The sequence below is a fragment of the Aspergillus caelatus genome, assembly GCF_009193585.1.
Source record: "Aspergillus caelatus strain CBS 763.97 unplaced genomic scaffold BDV27scaffold_29, whole genome shotgun sequence".
Taxonomy (NCBI): Eukaryota; Fungi; Ascomycota; class Eurotiomycetes; order Eurotiales; family Aspergillaceae; genus Aspergillus; species Aspergillus caelatus.
Window position 1 is genome coordinate 183,831 of NW_022475292.1, and position 18,771 is coordinate 202,601.

Consider the following 18,771-nt stretch of genomic DNA (forward strand, 5'->3'; position numbering starts at 1 on the left):
GGGTGATATTGTGTAACGCATCTTACCATGATCAATATTACATATTTCCATGTCCACTAAACTAAGACATTTGGAGTATTGCGTTATCCGGAGCTAATTTAGATCTACTTGCAATAAACGTATACATACAAGTATCAATTGTCAAGTCCCTTCTTTCGATCGAATTAACCATGTCCGCCTTTCTTCTTTTTGTGGTATTTGTCTAGTGTGTTGTCATATCCAACGAACCCAAGTTTGAAATCGCAGACCACATATTATCACTAATAGCTACATAGTAGCAAAAGCTGGCTCATTAGAAGTGGACCTCAGTCTTTCGGGTGTGCAAAGTGGACCGCCGAACTTGATCCTATGGTGTCCTAGTCGTCGCATCAGGTCATGGAGAAACGAGATATATTACATTCGTATTGGAACAGCCAGAGTGAACGAGGCGTAATGAATTCTCAGGTGAACGTCCACTGGGCTGAACAAATCTGGATACTAGGAGTGGTCCTCGTGCGAATCACTGCGTGCATCCGGTACTCAAGTTAACCGAGTTCAGCAATTATATAATCTCAATACAACCCAAACAAAATACCATGTAAACACTAAGATTGTGCCCTTGGTATTCTATCCTCAAGATAAAACAAATTACTCTCAAATGCCAACACAGAGTGCTCTAGGATATGCTAAGAGATGGACATCCTCTCCCACAGCGCGTGCAGGTGCTTTGTCTTGGATCCGTATTCGCTGGGAAGTTCTCGAACGCTAGATACGTCTCAATATATCCACAGCTGTCTGTGTAAGGAATAGACTAGTTAATGATAAATGAGGCGCCAGAGTTTTGTTCCAGATTATGGGTACCTATGTGATCGGTGCTCGGGAGACCCAATAGAGATGGATTAACTTGCAATGAATCCTCGACTTGCAAGGCACGGGTAAGAAGGTGTGATAGCGGCCGACACCAAATAGAATCTTTTCTCTTTGTTGGCCTCTCATCCTCTTTTCTAAATATCCACTTTACTAACTGCCACGCATGACTTGTGCTGACAGAGCCAATTGGATGTACACACTGTTCCAATAACGTGACAGCCATCGCATGCCATTGTGTGTAGGATCTGAGGTGCCACCCCCATTGCACCATTATTGGGTGATCACGAAGTTGGTAGTCCAATTGGAGTACCTCAAATGCTAAGTGGATCAACTTATCCCTCACAAATGGGGGCCTGCTGGATCTGTTGGCACAGTGAACTGCGGGATGGTACGCCGCTAAACTGGCCTTGGCTAATATTAGCCGTGTTACAACGGCGCCAACCCAGTGAATGGGTATGTTTAGATCACAATGCTTGAGGTACATTTCGTTCAGATGCTGATGGGCTTTCTTGACTTCAGAAAGGTAGTCTCTAGCCGAATCTTCCTTACTACCTTCGATAGAGGACACAGTTGTAGAATTTACTTTCCGAACGATAGCGATTGCCTCGAAGCGTAGTAAAGAGAATGTCATCTCTGTTCCTCCTGTTCGCTCTAGTGGAAGTGCCTGCATGCCCGGGTATACGTCGTCATCACTGACGTTCAACGGGAGTCGCACATCATACATCTCTTCGTTAATTATAGGCTCTGTTCCATTATCCTCACAGGAACGAACATCCAACAAGCATATCGTCCACCATAAACGACGACGGATTTCAGTGTCGAATGGGGCCAGTCCCAAGTGAGCTCCATCTCTATGCAGGTTCATACCTTGAGCAAGACGTACGACAAGAGCTGTCATAGACCATACAAGCCGCTGTTCGTTCTCCGCATACATTCCGACCAAGAACAGCACCAAAGCTTGCATACATGTGAGACTAGTATTACTGAGAAACCTCGCGTCTGATAGAGCCTGTTTTACTGCACCCTTCAGGTACCACACCGCATTGTCACGGCTTTCTCCAAGTAGCATGTCGCATTGCGTAGAGGACATGCTAACCACAGCAACAAAGTATATTGCGAGCACCAACGCCGTGTCCTCTGGGGCAGTAGGCGTTGAGTATTGTATCCCCCGCAAGACCATACTCCTAGTGGTTGGCCTATGGAGAAGAGGGAAGAGTGGCGCGACGTGGTCTGCATAGACATCCCAGAGGATGGGCGACCAGTCAAGTAGCGGATAAGCAGTCTTTGACATTTGCACAACAAGCGATGGACCTTTGAAGGCCCAACCGTCTACCTGCGAGGAAGATTGAGGGAAGGGCAATATGCCGTCTCCGGATAGCTGAGGTGATATTTGATCCAGCTGATTCGGGTTCGACGCGCTCTCATTGGCGTAATGTTCGTCCAGTTGGAAGTTCAGATGCTGGCCGATATATTGGTGGATAGTAGGTACGTTCGGGTCACTGCCTACATTAAACAAATATCCTTTAGCACGGCAATGAGCATGCTTTCAGAAATCGACTTGGAACCATGAAATACCTTGAATAGCCACGTCAGGTGCCGCTCTAGCTACGTCAATCGTTCGAGAAGTATTCTCTCGTTTATTTGCATCTTTGCGCTTTTCAAGAATACCTTTGACAATACGTTCGAGTTGTTCCAATCTGTTTTGGACTTCCTCACGTGCTGTCGGCTTCCGCTGACGAGTCTTCTTCGTTGTCTCCGGGAAAACACATTGGCTACCTGTCTTATCGCAATACATGCACGGTTGCTGACGAGTGCAACGCACCTTTCTTCGGCGACATGTCAGGCAGCTACGTGCATTTATCATCTGCAACGGTGGAGCCATGATTGTGCTTCTTGTATTGACAAGAGAGCCTGAGCTAGACCATTTTTGCGTTTCCATAGTACTCGACGCCCCTAGATCTCTTGTGTAAAGGGCCTTGAGGGTCTGCGTAGCTCGTCAACGAGTAAGGACTCTGAATCATTGCATCGGCTACGTAGTGGTGCATGAATGGAGCATCAACCTGCCCAGGGTGCCTTTCCTGCAAATTCTTTGTTCCTTCATTACGTTTCACCGGAGACTAAAGTCGCCGCTTCCTGGGCAAGCCCATGCCAGTCTTGAACTACTTTGATTTATAAGTTAGTTTCAGGATGATGAAAGCTACTGAGTCTTATTGGTTGCCTAACTCGTCTTTTCCACAGGAGGACATCCTAGGGGGCAATGATAGACGTTGTTAGGAGTATACTTTCTGCAGAAGGCCCACATTTAGCCCTAAGGGGAAAGTTTCTCGGCCGCGTTGATAAATCTTGGCTCCGCGCCGTGAAAGACTCATACAAAGTACATGCTCCGGGTCGCCAAGCCTTTCCAGCGGAACATTTTCGGGTCAGTATGGTGAATCTAAAGGATTACTAGACTGGAACAAAGCCCTACTTGATACTTTCGTCACGCATGTATGCCCGTCGGCTTTAGAAAAGACCGAAGTGCGTAACAGCCCACTCGAGTCCAGAATCAAGAAAGGATGCCCCAGCGAGGTATAGCCTATGATGTTTCACTACCAAAGACTTTCGTACAAGGTGGAGTTACCCGTTCGGATTTAAGGATCCTTCTTGAAGCGCTTGGTAAGCAAGTAAACAGTACTGTACGATAGGACAATATGGATCAATGAATTTGAGATTCTTCAACACTGGTGCATAGCTGTATAAATCGGAAGTGCAACCCCTGTTGCCGGACAACCATCTCAACAATCTCATATATCAGATCTATACACTCAAGAACTCAACATGATTGTCGCATTGGTAACTGGCGCCAACTCAGGCATTGGCGAAGCTGTGGCACGTCAGCTAGCGCGCCAACCGGATCACCATGTGATCCTCACCTCACGAAACCCCGAAGCCGGAGAAAAGGTCGCAGCATCCATTGTTGCAGAAGGCCACTCGGCTTCGTCCGTCCAATTGGACTTGGCCTCGGACACGTCTATCGCAGCGGCTGCCAAGCATATCCAAGAGGTTTACGGCAAACTGGATATCCTCGTTAACAACGCCGGGACAGCGGTCGACCACCGCTCTGATCTGTCTGTGCGGGAGAATCTGAGCATGACTTTCGATACGAATGTCTTCGGAACCGCTGTCCTGACCGATGCGCTCCTCGACCTTCTCCGTCAGTCCACTGCACCACGGGTCGTCTTCGTTTCCTCTAGCCTCGGCTCACTTGCGCTCTCGAATGACGAAAATTGGCCGTATTACCATATGATCTCGAAGTCCTACAAAAGCAGCAAGGCCGCCGTGAATATGCTCGTCCTGCATTATTCCAGGGCTCTTCGGGATGCCAATGGGCTAGTCAATTCGGTATGCCCTGGTTTGGTTAAGACTAAGATGAATGGATATGCAGAGGATGGGGTGACACCGGATGTTGGTGCGCGCAGGATTGTGGAACTGGCGTTGGTGGGTGCTGATGGACCTACTGCCACCTTTTCAGATAGGGATGGGTCTATCCCTTGGTGAGGGAAACGGTGTTTGCAGACCACTAGCAGCACACCTTAGACAAGATATAGACTTGATTTACCGAATAGAAGAAAGAACAATACAATGTGATTTCGATTTGCTGTAGCCATGCTACTACAATGGAATATGGATATAGAGCCATGTGATTATTCTTATCATTGGATGCATATTATTCCAGGTGCTGCACTAGTCTGAGGGTTGTAATAGGGGGGTTTTTCTCGGCGTTAGGATTTTTGTGAGTGCTACATGGAAAGGACAGGGGAAAATAATCTGTCAGTGGGTCGTCGCAGACTGTTCCTAATGGCGTATTAAAAGCATTAGAAGTGCTGATAATGGGGTGATGTGAAAACCTGGTAAATCATTTATAGATACCGAAGAATGAGATTCTCCCCTCTCCTTGCCCGCCACTTGTTGGTATTGTGCAAGATATCCGGGCATCCTTGAATCACCCAACCCCATTTCTTGATGAAGCCCTCTGTTACTTCCCAATTCTCAGCGTCAGATGGTTCACCCCAGACCAGCAACATATTGTCCGGTGCATCTGGATTCCAGAAGCCTAATATATCTAAGCAAAAGTCATCTTCGTCGAAGTCACCCAGTCGGCGGATTAGAGTATCCCGTGCCCGAGGGTGGGGGAAAAAGTCCAGCCATGGATGATGCGGCAACAAACACTGAGTGGATGTCGGGCGTAAGGACGGGGGAAGGGTTCTCGCAACTGGCCATGTCGGGCCAAATTGGCAGAACGGGGATAGGACATCTGCCTCACAAAGGCCGTCCGCTACAAGGCCTAACAGGTTTATATTATGCAAAAACGCGCGGTATACATTGGCTTTGGTTAGGGTTAGTAGGTGGTCTGCGCTGGGTCGGCCTAAAACATAGCTCCGATGGGCTCTTGATAAAAAGTCTTCCAGCATTTGTCGCTGCGTTTGCCGTTTGACATTGTCCCTGTTGGCCTTCGGACATTGGGGCGTTCCTTCGATCATCTGGATCTGTTCACGCTTGCGATCCCCTTTGTAAAAGTTAATATATATCTTTGCCGGTACCTTGTTTCTCATCTCCCAACGTACTGTAAGCTCTTTGGTGCACCCGGTTTTGCCGTCGCCGTCGCTCAGTGGGGTTCCCGATTCCATGCCAGTCGTCCTTCTCGAGCTGCGCTTTTCGTTCAGCGATAGCCGCGTCACGTAAAGATGTAGGCCTCCCTTTCTTTGAATTGGACATCTGCATTCTCACTCCCCTTTTGACACCCGAACTTTTAGGCCGAAGAACAAATGAAGTTGTAGCAAGGAGATCGGGTTGTGACTGGAACCCGACATTGGCTGGTTCGTTAATGTTAGTTATTACGGCTGCTGACAAATACACTACGGTTTCCATGGTCCAGAAGTTAGCCGAACCAATGTACAAAAGTCCTAGGCTACGCTGGTCACGCCTGTGCTCAGGATTCCAATTGAGAGTTGCATACTCATGTATCGGTGGCATGGCTTTGGTATGGGGTGAGAGTTTGGCACTTTATCGCCGCCCATGATATGTATCTGCTTGGTGAGGCATAGCAACAAACATGATAAATATCGTAAACAAGCAAAAAGGACATGAACATTCACTTTTATATGGCTCTATATGTCTTATACCCTTAGCCCAGATGAAAATGTGTCGTCCAAACGTCTGTTAATTCTCGATGAGATATCTATCCACATGCCAATGCGGACACCAAAGTGGAAATTGTTTGCACATCCAAGGGTCTAAAATGGTAAACCAAGAAGAAATTGCTTACCGTGAAGTGGGTCATCTATCAATGGACCCCACTTGTACTTGTCCGTCCTGATCCACTTCAGAGTAAGCAGGTTAATATTCCTGCCGTGCTAGATCTCAACTCTCTCGCTAAAGCCGTCATCCACTTGATATATTGTGTTGTAAATGCGATAAGGGTATGCTGATCATGGAATTTAAATGCAACAGATATAGTATGCGTCGCATATGCCCGGCATTATCTCCGAGATACGCCCATTCATCTCTATCCTCAGAGTGGGGTAAATGCGGAAAATGATGGAGCAGACCTGGACTGAGGAGCTCATGGCGACAAGACTGCATCTTGTGTGAAAGAGGCAAATGACAATGTTTACCGATTATATATATACCATTCCATACTCCACGATCGCTCCATGTTCTGCCCTTATACCCGACAGTGTGCACAACCGATCTTTACCAGCAGATCGTCTAACACGAAAAGACTTCCAGAAGTCCCAGTCACAAAAATGTCCTCGCACACTACAGCTGCCTTGAGGAAATCTATTGAGAATTCCAAGTGCGGTTATCGGCGTCTCGGGAATAGTGGCCTCAAGGTGTCTGTGCCAATTTTCGGGTGTATGAGCTTAGGAAACTCCAATTCCATGTCCTGGACTATTGATGAAGACGAGGTGATGGGTTCGAGCTATTATATACTTGCTCTTGCTAACACAGTAGCTTAGGCTCTTCCGCTCCTCAAGTTCGCGTACGACTCGGGCCTCAACACCTGGGACACAGCCAATGTCTACTCGAACGGAGCTTCCGAGGTTATTATTGGGAAAGCCTTAAAGAAGTACAACATTCCGCGTGAGAAAATTGTTATTTTAACAAAATGCTTCTGGGGTGTGGCAGAAGACCCTGGTGCGGATAGCAGACTACGTCCCTCATTAGAATAAATAGTAACTGACAAACTCCTTAGAAACTCTGCACTGGTTGGAACGCGAATCATTCGAATCCTCCAAAGATTACCAGAACCAATACGGTCTTTCCCGGACCGCGATATTCAACCAAGTCAATGCGTCACTGAAGAGATTGGGTACAGACTATATCGACCTTCTACAAATCCACCGTTTCGACTCAACAACCCCTATCGAAGAAACAATGAAGGCCCTTCACGATGTTGTTCAATCCGGAAAAGTCCGATACATTGGTGCAAGCAGCATGTGGGCAACCCAATTCGCCCGCATGCAGTTTTGCGCCGAGCATAACGGCTGGACGAAGTTTATAAGTATGCAGAGTCAGTATAATCTCCTCTATCGCGAGGAGGAGAGGGAGATGAATCGGTTTTGTAATGATACAGGTGTTGGCTTGATCCCTTGGGCTCCTCTTTGCCGTGGCCACCTTGCGAGACCGCCATCGGAGTTTGGCTCGACTATCAGAAGCAAGGAAGAACAGCAGATCACTTCCGGCCTGGAGGAGTCTGACCTAGCTATCATCAAACGGGTCATTGAGATCGCCGAAAAGCGCAGTTGGCCAATGTCTCATGTTGCACTGGCGTGGATTAACAGACGCGTCACCAGTCCCATTATAGGCTTCAGCAGCATTCAGAGACTACAGCAGGCAATTGCAATTCGAGGCAAAGTGCTGACAGAAGAGGAGGAAACATATCTCGAGGAGCTGTATAAACCAAAAGCTGTTATTGTTGCCGAGTCTCTTTAGGAATCTCTCTCTGTGACAGACTTAGGTTAAGGTCTGGTATAAGCATGCTCTAGTCATACAGGGCCTTTTCACGATAGGTAGTTTGTACGCTGCAAAATAGAGCTTTGGGGGCGTGTTTCCTTGAGGATATGGCCAGTAACGCACTTGAATTTAATTATTGAGTAAAAGGAGGTTCTGATCTAGTCACATTCCGGGAAGCCAAAGATTTCCGCAAAAAAAGAGCTCGATAGCAAACCGCCCAACTATTTACTTTACCATGCAATGACCTGCCATTCGGCTCCTGAGACGTATTCACGATGGCCAACAAGATATTCAAGCGCTATCATGCAACCTTAACACCAGCGGGCAGCCCAAACACCTGGTTATTAGCTTCGAAGCCGCAGACCGAAACACCAGCGTCCTCCGTCAGGCAACTACTAGACTCAGCATTCTTTAGGTTACCAGTGAGCGCATAAGACCATTTCTGAGCGCTATTCTCCTTGCACTCCTCCAAAGTGACAGTTTTGCCGTCTGTCGTGAGACACTTTGATTGCTCAGATAATGTGCGGATCACACCGGATGCACCAACCTGCCATATCTGCGATTTGCTCCCGTTGCAAGAGTCAAATCCCACGTCTGATGACGTGCCCGTAAGGCACTTCCCGGATGCCGTGTTAAAGATTATTCCGGTCGGTATAACTTGGCTGCATTTCTCGTCGATTTCTATTTTGTACACGGCCGTTGCATGGGTGTTTAGCTTAATATGTATACCATCTTTGATGGTTTGGGCCGAGCCATCCCAGACATCGTGTGCTTTGTATGTACAATGAGTGGAGAGGCCGAGTATGTCCATAGAAATGTCCGTTTCGACGGAATCGCTACCATGGTTCAGAATGGTGGCCAATCTGGAACCGTCGGCAAGGTTCCGCGTTAAGACATCAAGGGAACTATCGCGACTGGCTAATGTTGCTTGTTGAGCTAGTGGATCCTGGTCAACCTCAATCAAGGCTTGATTCTTTAGGTACTCCAGATCCTCAGAGGACAGGTCTGGAATATGGGCACTAATAATCAAGGGCGCGGAAAACGAAGCCCAAAGGGCGAACTGGGATCGCTTCTCATCGAGTGACAGTCCTGGATGGTCTGAGATCAGGAAGTCGGGGTCATTGTAATATCCAGGACGTTGATACCGAGCCACTAACGTGTTAAACCTATAATTTGTCATAATACTGTCCCAAGCACTGCCATCTCCACTGTAGACGAGAATGTCAACCGAGTGCCGGGCGAGCTCGCCGTATTCAGGGACCCAGTCCATGACCGTATGCCAATCAGTCAGATTGTCAGTCATGGAGAAGTACGCAGGCGCTGACTCTGAGAATATCAACGGCTGCTGCATTTTGCTCAGTACCCCGTGCCAATGGCCATAGAGGTATTTGTATTCTTCCTGCAAAGTGCGGCCTTCTTTCGGATAGACGTTACACCCATCCAATTTCAGATAGTCGATACCCCATGCCGCGAATGTCTCCGCGTCGATCTCCTCGTAGCCCTCGGACCCAGGATAGCCGCCACAAGTCAAATTCCCTGAATCCTCATAGATGCCGAAATTGAAGCCTTTATCTTTAACGTATTGTCCAAGCCAGGGAAGACCGCGTGGGAACTTGGTGGTATTCCATTCCAGTGATCCATTCTCCGCGCGATCATAGTTCATCCAGCAGTCATCGAGATTGATACGGTTATATCCCGCTTCCAATAGCCCGTTCGAGGCCATTGCATCCGCAGTGTCGACAAATAAGGTCTCATTCAGCTCGCACATGAACCGGGCCCAGTTGTTGAAACCCATGGGCGGTGTGGGTAGTAGACTAGGGTTCTCAATGGAGGCGACCACCTGGGCTGGCATGGTACTGCCTAATGCCGTCACTAGTGGTATCCATCTTGCTGTGAATCGCATATTCTCTGGTTTATCTCTGTATATACACAACTGGCTCTGCAAGAGGCCAATTCAAATATGAACATATACGTGGTACCTCTATTCATCGTGACAGGCATTATGGAACAGGCAGGATTTATAAATCATGCATTGCCAATTCGACTGATAAGTAGCGGGGTAAGCAAACACCGATTGATACCTCAGCTACTACATATAGCCAGGGAGTGAGGATATTAATTGGCCAAATGCGCCGATCCCCGCACCATATCGAAGATCTACATACTCCAATGACACCTTCAGTAACCTTTGCCGTCGGGTACATGCATTGATACGTGTACACACTACTACGGTAGTATTCATATGTAAGGAGAGGTCTCGTCTCATCTTACGCTATCTTCATTCTTGTTCTGCTGAATAAATGTACATATTTTACCTATCAGAGCCTACAATATCCCAGTCGGTTAGTTCCAGTAGATACTGGACGGTGGATTACCGTCAATGTCTAGCATAACATACATGATGAATGGATATAGTTAAGTGTACAATTACATTTTATTAATTTATTATTCTTGCTTGTTATCCCGATTTAGTATATTTACCTGTGATGCTAAATAAAATTAACCCCTTATACCACCATGGGCACTGTAACTCGCGGCCACCTCCCCACTTGTTTATGCACCTTTTCGCTATGGATATATACTCTCCTGTCCGATTGGTGAATCCAATATATTATAGTAACAACTCGACTTTCTCTACCTTGTGAAAACTAGTGCATGTATTATGGGTCTTGCAAGCCACCATTGCCATAAGGTCACTTCACCCTAACCTAAAATACTAGACAACATTAAAACTGGCTATTCAGCCTAGCAAAAACTCCACCAGAACCCCAGCATAGAAATCCGCATCGTCAACCTGGTCAGCAGCCTCCCGATCGTCCTTTGACCAAGCAGGATTATTGAGCTTTTCAAGAATTGCCTTCGTCGTAGCTTTATCAAACTCTGCATGTCCTTGATATGTGAGTACTCTATTCGGCTGGAATAGCCCCTGAACGTCACATAAGTCGTTCTTTCCCACTATTATCCAATCCGAGGGAAGAGATCCGTCCGGCACGGTCACTTGATCTTGGTGAATAAATTGAACTTTCCGCTGCATGGCCCTGTCCTCACTCGTGAATTGTGAAAAGTGACTTAGGAACTCGGGATCAAAGTCAACATCGTGCACACCTATCTCCCAACCCTTTGGATTATTCTCAACCCGTACGCCATAGTCTTCCAGTAGTGCTGATGCAATCATCTGGTGTCCGAAGCATGCACCAAAGAGTTTAATGTTCGGGTGGTTGTTATACACATCTTGGGTGCGTGGTCAGTATCGTACATATGACGATATGACAAACCATACCTTGCAAAGCTTCATGCATCTTCTTAATCCAAGAGCGTCGATCATAAGTTGACTTAGATGATCCGGTTATGATTATCGCGTCTATGGCAGCGTAACATGTGGGAAACTCCTCGGCGGCACAGTTATAGATTTCATATGATATGTAGACGTTCGAAGTATTAAGGCGATCCTTATTATAATCTAGCCCGCGATCGACCATGTTTTTAAACATGTCGGGACAGGTCCGGCCTTGGATGGGCTTAAGACAGTTGAAGATCGCGATATGCATCCTTAGTCGCTCATTCGCCAGGTCAGTTTGTTGTCCTATTGTATATTTTACCAGTCCAGTGGTGATAGACGCAAATCTATGTTGAAAAGAAGTTGTCGGATAGACAATGTTCGGGTAGGGGAGGGCGCCTTTTTATGGTGAAGTGGGGAAGAAACTAATTTAGTAATGGCCAGTCAAAAGGCTTTCCGCGCTTATCTAGTCGAATATACTGTTACTAGTATCACTATGGCCGCGGAATCTATTCCGGGTGAGACAATGGAAGTACCTCTACGTTAACTCCTGTCGACGACGTATGTAGGGCCCTGGTCGTCAGCTGGTTACGCATTGAATCAATATGAAATCGTTCAATTCTAGGGTTGTTACCCCGCATGGCAACTTCTAAACTATTATTGTATACGCGAGCTCTGCTATACGGGCAGTATAAGACATCGGCTGTATGCGCAACAAGGGCAACTTAGAGAGGTGTCGCGATGTCTGCGAGGGATGGTTGAAGGACATTCGGAGAGAGGAGGGGCGCAACAAGAGCCAGATACTTATACTAATGTTATAACGCGATATCGGTGCTGGCTTGCGTCGTGTTGTATACCCCATATTTCAGCTCAGCCGAGATCACTGATATATCCAACCAATTGAAGCTTCTGCAGTTGCCTTTCGTCTCTGTTGAATAAGGTGTACGCGTACGTGCATGAAGTGGGGCGGGCCTTCAGCTCCTGGCATCTATTTTTCCTGGGACAGCAAGGATCGACTTGTATTGTTGAGATCTTGAAGGCATTATTTGCGGTGTCCATGACTTACGCAAGTCACCGAGTGAAGGGAGAGGGTACAACTCGTCCTTATATAAGTAAGTTATATCCCAAGCAATTCAAGTTATTTCGTATGCGAGGATACCTGCTCCTCTTATAACGATGATGTATGATGTCCTTCGGTACATATCTATGTACCCACCGATGTAGGTCTGACCCCGTAGTTGCGGATCTGGGACAGGGTGATGTTCTCTCATAGCGAATGATGTAGATCTCATTACGGCGGACTAAATCTAGCTTACGGACAAAATAAAATATTACCAAGTTTAGCAATACCAACGCACTATATAGTAGCCAATTATACCTGTATATTAGGTTCTAGTGGATTAGTTCCTAAATTTAGGCATTGTAATCCCTAAGCTTAGGGCCTAGTTTACTACTACCACTACCACTACCAATACTACTAACAATAAATATTAAACTATAAGCTTAAACTTTTTTTAATATTAAATATACATAATACTATATAATAGTACAGAGTATTTTCTAAGGCCTTAGTGGAATTTAGAACTAGAAGTGCATGGCAGCTGTGGCTGAATATAAAAACAGTGAGATTTCGGTAAGAAATGCGATAAACTGAAGTTCTGTCCGTTAGCTAGATTTAGTCCACCGTACGTAGTATCTCATCGCAGCGCTGTTAATCGGAGATCCATATATCACTGCACCGCCCCTAAATTTGCGTGAAAACGGGTGTCTCTTCATCCGGACTCTCAAACACATTGCGCCAGTATTCCGACACGCGATCACAGATCCCCGACTTGCCCTTCCAGGATTCAAAGACGTGCTCCAAGTCACAGCTAACCCATTTGATCTCCTCCCAGTAGCGTTTCTCAGCGTCGAAACCAAAGCGTTCCAATGTTTTCTGGGCGACAAGCCATGCCCTCCCATCGCTCCCGTCCGGCTTCAGCGTCGGAGCGGTCTCCCACTGATTGCCAAAAAGGTGTTCTGCGGGGTTGAACTTGGGATAGTGAGCATGTACAAAGAACACTCGAGGAGCCTTCGCGACAGAGGGATCTTTAGCACGCCACTTCCCTTCACTGGTTAACCGGTAATCCTCGATAGGGTCCGACTGAACCATGGCAGACCCTGAAAGACCTCCGTCTGGCTTCGCATGACCCACGGCGGATACCTTCTCGCTGACTGTGTAGAATGGCTCGCCCATGGCAGCTGCAGCTTGGATGAAGGTTTCCTTGTCCCCTTCTCCCGGGGCGCCTTGCGAAAGTAGCATGAAATAGTGGGATGGTCCGTAGTAGTTGTAGTACGCGGCCAGAAGCAAAGTCAAGAAGTGAGTTTTCTTGGAGATGAAAAATATCCCTGTTTCTGAAGAAGCACGCTCGGTCATCGATGGAACAGCCTGTCGAGATACATTATAGTACAGAGGAGAAGTCGTCGAAGCCCAAAAGTCCGGCCACGTAACAAGACCGGTGGATGCAAACGGTTCGTTCTGCAATAGTAATTCGGGCTCATAGAGTGGGAAGCCATCGGAGTCCATCCATATGACATTCTCAAACGAGGAAAACAACACGGCGAAAATCTTTAATTGGTAATGGGCTATCTCCTCCGTGGAGTAGCCTTGGCCGGCCTCGATGTCCGAAAGAATCACACATCTAGCATTATATTGAGGAAGGATTTCTTCACAGATCTTGGCCTCGTATTCCGATTCGTCTTTAACGAATAGCTCGACGGGTAGAGTTGAGCCCGTCCGTCGAAGCATGCGCAATGAAGTGACGAAGAGTGGAAGGTAGGATTTCCCGGCGCTCGACACGATCCCGCTGGTTCCGGGGCTATAGGCCCTGTCTATAGTTGAGGTTCTTATTGCTTCAACGAACCTATCATGCGCTCTCTGCAGCGGTTCTTGGATGCGGTCGGAATTGGTAATCAGGTCTGGCCGAGACACACCTTCCACTGCATTGAACGGGATTGCTCCCGAGCTGTCATCTCTCTCTGGAGAAAGGCATTCCGGGGCATGGTCCTCCAGCAAGGAGCTAAGCTGTTGCCACAGAATAGCTTGTCGCTCTTTCAGTGATGAAGGTTCAAGAGCTGCGGCCAATTCCTCGTCGGCCTTCCAGTACAGATGTAGGGAACATATGATCAGTAGCGCGCTCAATGCCAAGATTCCAGTTTTGTATCGAACACTGGGATGCATGATGCAAACGGGCTGTGAAGATTGTCGCTGAATATAGGCTCTCTCGCGTAGAGGTGGGGCCGGATTCACCGGCAGGATGGCAAACTGGCCAGAACAAGAGACTAGTTTCACTAACAAAAAGCACACAGGTCTGTAGGGTAAAAACAGAAAACCATGATGAGCCAACTGGCTACATGGTAGCCGGAGGTGCACCGAGTTCTCCTACGTAGCCGCGTCAGCACCGGTTCTTGACGCGGGTATGACACTAGTCCTATCCAAGTGCGATGGTCATAAGCGGGTCATTAGAGTACATTCATCCATGGACCCCTTCCGCTTAGTGTCCTTTGGTGGAGAATTGAACCGCTATACCCTAAGTTAACATATCCATCACCGACACCGCAGCCATTGAGGAGCAAGTAGTAGCATCCGGGCTATCTTATCGATACTTTGCGATGATCAATCAGTCAATTAACTAAGAGCCACATATAAAGAATGGAGTACAGCCCTATGAATAGACTGTTGTCGCGAAAAGTACACCGTGACGACGCTGTCGGCTATGAATTCTATTCCAATGAACAGGATGTCTTAGTCGCCTGGGTACCACGCGACCGCGCTCAAGGGTTTTGGGCATATTTATAGATATTTTTATCAAGCAGAGATAGTTTAGCAAGCGAGCGTGGATTTAAAGGCAATACCTTTTCAAATGATCGACAACAATGAGGGCTCGGCACCTGACTCGGTACGGACTCGGAGTAGGCCGCCAAGCCCTAAACAAGTTTAGTTTCGGACACAATTACCTAATCATGTCCGATTGGTTAACGCTTCCTTACCCCAAAAGCGATCATCGACTACGGAGTATCTCTCGCAGCAGCATCCTCTTGTATGAACGATATTCACGGCTTGTCTGAGCTGAGCTGCTTCTTCGCACCCTGGAGTCATTTTTCAAATTCTTCCCATACTCTCTTCTTCCACTTTCCAGAAACAGGCGTCTATGCTAAGTTGTACATTAATTTCGGAATAGAGTTATACCTCCAAGCAAAATATATATATCTATCCGTTTTGTAGAAGTTTTAGTGCTAACTTTGGTTGATGAACCACCAACCGTATCATGAAACAAGCATTCCAATCGAGGCAATGGCAAGAGTAATATAAAGCATTAAAGTTTCGAATATACGGGATTAAAATATTATTTTATGATGGAAAGCCATGAAATCCGATAGCCGGCTTTGGCCCTTTCAAACTCCTTCGGGGCTTAGACAATATTGTCTTCATCAACCTGGCCGATGCTTCAGATACCCTAGATCAGCTTGAAAATATCCACACCTCTTTATATCAAGAAGGATCTGTCGGACATGACACACCGCTGGCATTTAACCGAACTTGGTTTTGTTGGGAAAAGTTAAGGCGACTAATAATGTTCTTGATACTCGAATTACAAGGTGAGAGATGGACGGAGGCATGTTAAACCATGGTAGAGTCCGATACAAGATAATTGGTGTATAATTCTATTTGAATGAATCCAATCAGAACTTGTGAATATAATATTGTAATGGTTTGTGAACACTGAAGAACGAGACCTGAAACCATATGGGAACGATCGACATCGGAACCACCCTGGCCAGCTTCCGCTTAGTAACAACAAATTGCCTCCCATGCGGGCCGTAGCTACGGGAGCCATAATCCTTACCCTGCTGAATGCCGGTTAGCATGACCTTTGGTAGCGCCACTTCCCCACAACAGAATTGTACTGTGGGGGAACTATTTCGTGTATACGAACAGATGAAGAGAGGTACTCAGGTGGTTGGAAAGCCATATTGAACTGGAATTGATCAGCTTTGCAGGATATTGGCCGCTTGAGTAGGGCTTAGAGATGTAGAGACTAAATAGAAAAAGTGATCGTGTATGCCACGTTCTCGTAGTAGGTATGGCCCTGAGACTTTGGAGCACTAGACCATGCAGGCCCCTGCATGACCACCGTTATTACATTTGCGATACTTGTTTTCTCCACATCTTCGGAAGGTCCGTTGTCTCTCCGTGGATTGCTGTGCATTGACGTGCATTCCGCTCACCTATAAAAGCCCCGGTATCGCCTCTGTAGCACCGACTTTCTTCAGGGATCGAGAAAGATATCATCGACCAAGCGCCATTGATATCTGCTCTGATAACTTAGTTCAACACACTCCAGCTTCATTATCACCCTCGCTATTTATACATACAAACAAACACCCAGCATGCTAGGGACGATCTTGGATATAGTCCAAGGTAATCCTATAGGGGCTGTTGGTGGCCTGCTTGTTGGCTCGCTGGTCATATTCTGGGTTGTACCCTTCCTATACAACCTTTTCTTCTCCCCCTTGAGAAACGTACCTGGACCATTCTGGGCTCGGTTCACTATCCTCTGGGAATTCCGTCAGCTGGTGAAAGGCCGCTCACATGAAGAATATATCAGACTGCATAAAAAATATGGTCAGTACTGGCGAGCTGTTACAAACGGATACCCGAGTTGTGATGTTAAGGTTATAAAAAATAGGTCCGGTGGTCCGGGTCAGCCCCAAGAGATACAGTGTCATCGACCCACAGGATGTGAAGAAGATCTACGGCTTTGGTGGGGATTTTCCGAAGTCGGAATTTTACGACTCCTCAGGTGATCCAAGGAACATCTTCACTGTGCGGGATAATGAGGACCATAAGGACCGACGAAGAAAAGTTGCATCCCTGTACACCATGTCGGCCATGGTAGCCTACGAAGACGCAGTCGACCGGATGACAACTCTCTGTATTAAAAAGATGAATGAGCTTGCAGCCAATCGAAAGTTGATTTCGATGCCCAAATTCATGCAGTTCTATGCATTCGATGTGATTGGGGAGATTACGGTACGTTGGAGATGATTTATTCTATCTACGGTCTGGAAGGCTTTGAGGCTAATAGGTTGGATTCAGTTTGATCAAAACTTCGGAATGATGGAGAATATGGGCGATACTCAAGGCATTATCAAAGAGATCCATAACCTGAACAACACGATTGGCTTTATGGGCTTGTTACCGGAGTTGCAGGGTGCCTTCCGGGCAGCACAGAAACTCTTTTTCAGTGGAACCTCTACAGGTAAAGTGACTGAATACATCTGGAGTCAGTACTGGAAGCATCGCAACACGAACAGCGGTACCAAGCAAAAGTCCCAATACGACACCTTTCTGCGAAAGGTACTTGAATTGGAAGCTGCTCACAAAGTTGGACGCAACAATGTCCTGGACTCTTGTGGAGCCAATATCGCTGCCGGCTCTGACACTACGGGTATCACTTTAAGCGCCGCTTTATGGTACATCTACCGTAACCCCGACAAGCTGGCTAAGCTGCGTCAAGAGATAGACACCATGGCTGCGGAAGGCCGTATTTCAGATCCAGTGACATATAAGCAAGCCCAGGAGATGCCGTACCTTAACGCTGTCATCAAGGAGACGCTAAGGGTGCATCCTGGTGTCGGGACAATATTGGCAAGAGTTGTACCAAAAGGAGGTATCACGCTTACTGGGGGATATTACGTACCCGAAGGAGTAAAGCATCCCTACACCCCGTCCTGAAACTCCTGTCCCTGACTATGCTAATTCTCTTCACACTACTAGACACATATCGGCACGAATGCATGGCCCTTACACTACAGTGAAACGGTCTACGGCCCTGACGCCGATCAATACCGACCCGAACGCTGGCTGGAAGACAAGCCACAGCCAGATTACCGAGATTCAATGATGTTTGCCGTAAGTTATTCACCCCATGCTATTATTTTCTAAATTTTCTTTTGGCAAGAATAGTTCAAGCTGATATCAACCCTTCGCACTTGTAGTTCGGTAGCGGTTCTCGAACCTGCATTGGCCGCAATATCAGTCTCTTAGAGATCACCAAGGTCCTGCCCCAGATCGTCCGCAAATTTGATCTGAAGTTCGAGGAGAAGAAGGATCCATGGGATGCGTGGTGTGCGTGGTTCGTGTACCCGAAGTACAAATGTTGGATTGAACCACGGAAGTCTGTCGAAAGTGAGGCTTAGGGCTTTGGTCGAACCGTTTACAAGCGACGTGGATAGTATTCTTTTGTATAGCGATTGTTCTACATTCTCATCTCTTTACTGCTATCTTTTTCCTGTTCCTTCGGCTGGTTTCGCATTATTGACTTCGTTCAGCAAAAGGTCATTTTTATGTACTGTTTAGAGTAGAAGAGCTTTCGTTCCTTTAAATTAACCTTGTAGCCACCGCATATTCCAGTGACAGTGATGATAAGATACCTGGGGAAGTGAGACAGCTCCTTTATATGATCCTGAAATATACGTAAATACTGAAACATGAAGTTCGAGAGTAGCGCGTGGTCAAAGTAAAACGGGGAGACTTATCTAGAAAATAGAAGGAAATTACATGCGTGGTTTACATGAAGCAATGTACCATGAAAACTTAGGGTGGT

The 18,771-nt window shown here is 46.9% G+C and overlaps 8 protein-coding genes across 8 annotated transcripts; 3 read left to right on the plus strand and 5 right to left on the minus strand.

Moving 5' to 3' along the window:
• Positions 1-1,181: 1,181 nt before the first annotated feature.
• On the minus strand, positions 1,182-2,731 carry BDV27DRAFT_154549 (Zn(II)2Cys6 transcription factor; the record flags this gene model as incomplete). Its single annotated transcript, XM_032071982.1, has 3 exons — positions 1,182-1,255; positions 1,318-2,352; positions 2,425-2,731. 3 exons carry the CDS (start codon positions 2,729-2,731, stop codon positions 1,182-1,184), a joined length of 1,416 nt encoding a protein of 471 aa, XP_031931009.1.
• A 935-nt stretch (positions 2,732-3,666) lies between these two features.
• BDV27DRAFT_142442 (SDR family oxidoreductase) lies at positions 3,667-4,386 on the plus strand (the record flags this gene model as incomplete). The annotated part of the gene is made up of 1 exon (XM_032069956.1): positions 3,667-4,386. The coding sequence occupies one exon, from the start codon at positions 3,667-3,669 to the stop codon at positions 4,384-4,386; it is 720 nt and encodes a 239-aa protein (XP_031931010.1).
• A 272-nt stretch (positions 4,387-4,658) lies between these two features.
• On the minus strand, positions 4,659-5,649 carry BDV27DRAFT_59907 (bZIP transcription factor). Its single transcript, XM_032077051.1, has 2 exons — positions 5,454-5,649; positions 4,659-5,395 (listed from the first exon to the last, which is right to left on the minus strand). The coding sequence occupies exons 1-2, from the start codon at positions 5,608-5,610 to the stop codon at positions 4,749-4,751; spliced, it is 804 nt and encodes a 267-aa protein (XP_031931011.1). The 5' UTR covers positions 5,611-5,649; the 3' UTR covers positions 4,659-4,748.
• A 986-nt stretch (positions 5,650-6,635) lies between these two features.
• BDV27DRAFT_142444 (aldo/keto reductase) lies at positions 6,636-7,824 on the plus strand (the record flags this gene model as incomplete). Its single annotated transcript, XM_032069957.1, has 3 exons — positions 6,636-6,797; positions 6,849-7,026; positions 7,085-7,824. 3 exons carry the CDS (start codon positions 6,636-6,638, stop codon positions 7,822-7,824), a joined length of 1,080 nt encoding a protein of 359 aa, XP_031931012.1.
• Positions 7,825-7,985: 161 nt separating this feature from the next.
• aglA (putative alpha-galactosidase) lies at positions 7,986-9,846 on the minus strand (the record flags this gene model as incomplete). Its single annotated transcript, XM_032074899.1, has 2 exons — positions 7,986-9,735; positions 9,825-9,846. 2 exons carry the CDS (start codon positions 9,844-9,846, stop codon positions 8,147-8,149), a joined length of 1,611 nt encoding a protein of 536 aa, XP_031931013.1. The 3' UTR covers positions 7,986-8,146.
• A 659-nt stretch (positions 9,847-10,505) lies between these two features.
• BDV27DRAFT_123188 (type 1 glutamine amidotransferase) lies at positions 10,506-11,468 on the minus strand (the record flags this gene model as incomplete). The annotated part of the gene is made up of 2 exons (XM_032065805.1): positions 11,126-11,468; positions 10,506-11,076 (listed from the first exon to the last, which is right to left on the minus strand). Coding segments are annotated over exons 1-2 (754 nt in total), but the record flags the coding sequence as incomplete, so codon positions are not given.
• A 1,244-nt stretch (positions 11,469-12,712) lies between these two features.
• BDV27DRAFT_123189 (alpha-mannosyltransferase) lies at positions 12,713-14,306 on the minus strand. Its single transcript, XM_032065806.1, has one exon. The coding sequence runs from the start codon at positions 13,908-13,910 to the stop codon at positions 12,867-12,869; it is 1,044 nt and encodes a 347-aa protein (XP_031931015.1). The 5' UTR covers positions 13,911-14,306; the 3' UTR covers positions 12,713-12,866.
• A 2,246-nt stretch (positions 14,307-16,552) lies between these two features.
• Positions 16,553-18,364, plus strand: BDV27DRAFT_154556 (cytochrome P450; the record flags this gene model as incomplete). The annotated part of the gene is made up of 5 exons (XM_032071983.1): positions 16,553-16,787; positions 16,852-17,195; positions 17,262-17,873; positions 17,943-18,077; positions 18,164-18,364. The coding sequence occupies 5 exons, from the start codon at positions 16,553-16,555 to the stop codon at positions 18,362-18,364; spliced, it is 1,527 nt and encodes a 508-aa protein (XP_031931016.1).
• Positions 18,365-18,771: the final 407 nt, after the last annotated feature.